At 37.7% G+C, this 4,272-nt stretch overlaps 1 protein-coding gene across 5 annotated transcripts; it reads right to left on the bottom strand.

Moving 5' to 3' along the window:
• LOC137829807 (probable myosin-binding protein 4) lies at positions 1–4,272 on the bottom strand. Of its 5 annotated transcripts, XM_068636734.1 has the most exons (4): positions 4,154–4,272; positions 3,936–3,980; positions 1,879–3,219; positions 1–1,798 (listed from the first exon to the last, which is right to left on the bottom strand). In XM_068636734.1, exons 3-4 carry the CDS (start codon positions 3,086–3,088, stop codon positions 381–383), a joined length of 2,628 nt encoding a protein of 875 aa, XP_068492835.1. In that variant the 5' UTR covers positions 3,089–3,219; positions 3,936–3,980; positions 4,154–4,272; the 3' UTR covers positions 1–380. The 5 variants fall into 5 exon arrangements, with proteins under 5 accessions (XP_068492835.1, XP_068492831.1, XP_068492832.1 ...); XM_068636730.1 differs by lacking the exon at positions 4,154–4,272 and having other exon boundaries at positions 3,964–4,098; XM_068636731.1 differs by lacking the exon at positions 4,154–4,272 and having other exon boundaries at positions 3,936–4,077.

Raw genomic sequence — 4,272 nt, 5'->3', positions numbered from 1 at the left:
TTGCAACCCTCTACAAATTACATTGGACATTACAAAACTTAATCTTGTCATTAGAATTTAAATCAAGACCAACATTTGAAGCAGAGTTTAACATGTGAGAGTTACAAAGTTGTAAAATCTATTCATAAACATCCATAATCATTGAGCAACCCCACGCCTGGCCAACAAGCATGTCCAGCATTGGTTACATGTTTTGAAAGAGCACAGGCATATAATTGTCAAAGCAAATTCAGAAAATTCTGGGAGGATTCATATCGTCTCCATTGGTACGAGTGTAAACAATGTTTTATACTAAATGCTGTATGAAAGTTTATTTGTGCCTAAAAATAAAGGAAGAGCTAAAAACACTTATGTTTGACTGCTTACCGTCTTCATCTTATTCAAATTTTCCGTAGCTCATGCAGTCGATGAGCTATGTCTTGGATAAATAGTTTTCCATCATTGCTATTAAGAGAATTTGTTAGGTGTTCAAGAAGTTCATGATTAAGTTCAAGTGCTTCTAACCGGTCATTAAGGTCTGATATTTCATTTTCTAGAACAACCAACTCAAGTTCTCTTCTAGGTGTGGAGACTGTTGGCTTGTTTTCTACACTAAGAGAACAATCATCTGAAGCAGCTGATCCATCCTTATCAATATGATTTCCATTCAACATATTAATGTTTTTCTGTGTGGACAAGTCGGTCTCTTCATGACCATCTAATTGATGCTCTTCACCATTAGAAGCTCCTTGTTGATTTGATTTACTACTGGCTTCAAGTTTCTCAGGTCTGTCATTAGGCGCATGCAAATAAATTTCATGAACTTTCTGTTCCAAGTTTTTCAAACATTGAGAAATGTATTCCTTTTCCTCTTCAAACTCTAAAATGAAGGTTCCACCAGTCATAGCTTCATCGCCAACTCTGGATACTTCAACATTCTTTGAACTGGAAAATTTTCTGATGATGTTAGGCACACCAGTATTTTGTGTTGTTGTCTTTTCTCCTTTCAAATCCTGACTTTCCTTATGCATATCGTGGACCATATCCTCAACACCCGGCATATTCGATCTATAAAATTCCAGCTCGGCTTCTAAATCTTGTACCTCCTTTTCCTTTTCAGTGAGCATATCACCAACCTTCTCCAATTCATCATTATCATATTCTGCTTGCTCTTCCATCATTCTTAAATATTGAAGAGCCTCCATCTGCAGTGCTGCCTTCTCCTCCTGTAACCGTGTAATCATAGACATTGCCTCATTTGTAGCAACAGCAGAAGCGTTTCTTTCTTCCTCCAGTTCCTTAAGTAAAGAATCCAAGCATTTCCTGTAATAATCAATGTGTCGCCTCAATTTATCAGCATAACACTCTCCTTCAATTTCAGCAATATTGCTATCATCCAGAGATTCAAGACCAGATTCCACCGAGGGTGACTTTTGGAGTACCTGAACTCCATTTGGACTAGAAGCCTCAGTATGTGTCTCAGGCGAGTCAACGTGATCAACAGGAAAAGTTGATGATAAGTTAGATCCATTAGGAGAAGAATTATCTAATGGTGATTGCTCCACTTCCTCCTTGATGGTATCAACTTCCTCAGTGGTTGGTTGTTTTGTGACAAAATCAGTTTCTTCTCTTTCCTTAGTGACGACCGAGAACTTATTCATGTTACTTGAGTTCTCTTGACTAGGATTTGTAGGAGCAGCATCACATACCACCGGACCAGTCTCAGTAGATATTTTTTCCTCTGTACCAATCTTCTCTAAAACTTCCCCATTCTTTTCAGATACCATTCCGGTATCACTTGCTTGCGCAACATCCGCAGCTGGAAATATTTCAGAAAGCAGATGTTAAACAACTATTTTGAATAATAAAATTTGAAATACAGGGAAAGGGAAATCTTACATTTTTTTGATGATGCTCCAGCATGTGCATTTCTGCCGTTCAAAGTCATAAGCTCAGATAGGGGAGCAGGAAGAGAATCCTGAGAAGGAAAAGTAATCTTACTGTCTTCTGGTTCTGATTCTCTGTTAGGAACATTCAAAACAATAGGTGATGATGAAACCTCATCTAGTGAAATGAGCTCAGCCAGTTCAGAACTGAATGACTCCTGATTTGTTTGCTGCAAGTTGATTTCTACTGCAGAATTGGCATTCACGTCTTGATGTTTGCTGACATTAGGCTCCACACATTGAGCTGAGGACAAGGGCATGGGTTTGGCAGAACTACCACTTAAATTTTCCGGATTCGAATTACTCGGAATGCATTTTGTGGGAGGTGGTAATGTAATTTGAGACATGGGATCATTGCTAGCTTCAATGTTCTCCTGAAACACACTACTGGTGCTAAAATCATCGTCATCGGAAAATGGAAATTCATTCTCAGAATCTGAAGTCAGTCTCAGCTCGCAATACCCAACATGAGATAATGGCTGAAAACTGTTTTTTCCCTCTAATCCACAAAACTTATCCCTCATTTTCCTCATGTTATCCCTGTGATTTAAACGGCTTTGCCTTGGTGCACATGGCAAAGGAATATATGGCTTAAGAGCAGTTCTACCAGGTGATTTTAGTTGGATAGATCTTGGGGAGTTCTGATCTGACTTCCAAAGCTTACCACAACAAGTACACTGTATTGTACATAATCTTGCACCCTTAGAGCCAGCAAACAAATCTCTACTTAGTGATGGACTTTTGAAACCAGCATCACCAAGAACCAGCCCAAATTTACCCACCAACAATCTGTGAGATTTGCTCTTGGTCTTTGCAGTGACTGACAGAAGACAATCATCACACATCTTATGCCCATTTGCTAGCTTACCATGAACATGACACAAAATGAGAGATGATATTTCCGATTTGTGATTGCTGCAAAACAGGTTCTCATATAACTCTGGGCTTTCACAGCCTAAGATGTGATCAAGCCTAGAACACAACAAGCAGGGCAGTTGTAGTCGGCAATAGCTTGCAAATTTGGTGAGCATATATGACAGCAAGGCATCTAGTAGCAGCAGAAATAACAAAAACCACTCACTAGCTGCAGATGAAAGATGGGAAATGAACCCCTTCATCCTCTTTGCTTTGACAAATGAAGTTCCCTTACCACTTGATGCCATCTCCACCACAGTCGCTCTACAAACCCACAAGACTCAGACAAGACAGGGAAACTCATCAATCAAATCACAGCCACCCAACTCAAAGCCCAAAATTGCCTCACCAAGATTGATGATGAGCTAAGGCTAGAAGGCTACAAAAATGGCAACAAAACAACAACCATTAGACTCAAAAAAATTAAAATTGAAACTCAAATTAAATGCATTGCATTCAATATTTTTACTTTTATGAACACATGTATCTTCCTCCATAAACAACCATACTCGAATCCAAGAAGACAATGGTAAATATGAAAGAAAATCCTTTTCCAATATTTAACATGGTTACATATTCAGGATTCAAACTCAAGCCTAATGATTAAATCAGAACAACCATGAATGGTGGATTGCATTTAGTTGACGCGCCATTTTAACAAAGAAAAATTCCATACATCATCCACAATCATCGACGGCACAACCACAACAACAACCAACATCAAACAAATTGAGCAAAGCCATAAATAAATCCTCAACTCCTTAGACAACGACAAAAAACAAACAATTAAATAAATAAATAGGAACAGATTTTCATTTTAATAGAGTAATTGATTGATGAAAACGAAATATACACTTCCCTCATCGAACAACCTATACTAATAAATTATGAAGTAACCATAAACATAAACAGAAAGTGAATTGAAACCAACCCAACCGTAACGCATTACGCCTTAGATTACCAACTACCAACTGCAATTTTAGTTATCAGCATTAAATCAAATAAATTCAAAAGGACACAAATTTCAGAAATAAATAAATTAAAAAATGGGTGGATAATTCACAAATATTTCCTGATTTATTATATTTTGCTCACATTTTTTGGTGCTGGAAAATGCAGGTACCTGTTCTGTTCTGCAGCCTGCGAAGAGAAACAGAGAGGATGAGGTACAGAGGCCATTTCTGATCAAAGATGGCATAGAATTTCTCTTTTCTTTCCTTCCAAAATAAGGAATAAACAAAATCATCAATAAATAATTAAAAACAAAATGCTAAAGAAAGTGAAGATTGAAGACAAATTAGGCGCGAAATTACGAGTCGGTCCCTCCCTCTCCTCTTCCTCTTGATCAGTGACAGTTGAAACCAACGGTCTGATTTGTCACCATGCAAATGCAGCTGAAAATTAATTTTAATTTCTCAAAATATTTTTGTTT

This window comes from Phaseolus vulgaris, chromosome 7, assembly GCF_000499845.2.
Source record: "Phaseolus vulgaris cultivar G19833 chromosome 7, P. vulgaris v2.0, whole genome shotgun sequence".
NCBI classification, from domain to species: Eukaryota; Viridiplantae; Streptophyta; class Magnoliopsida; order Fabales; family Fabaceae; genus Phaseolus; species Phaseolus vulgaris.
This window is presented reverse-complemented; position numbering and strand designations above follow the sequence as displayed.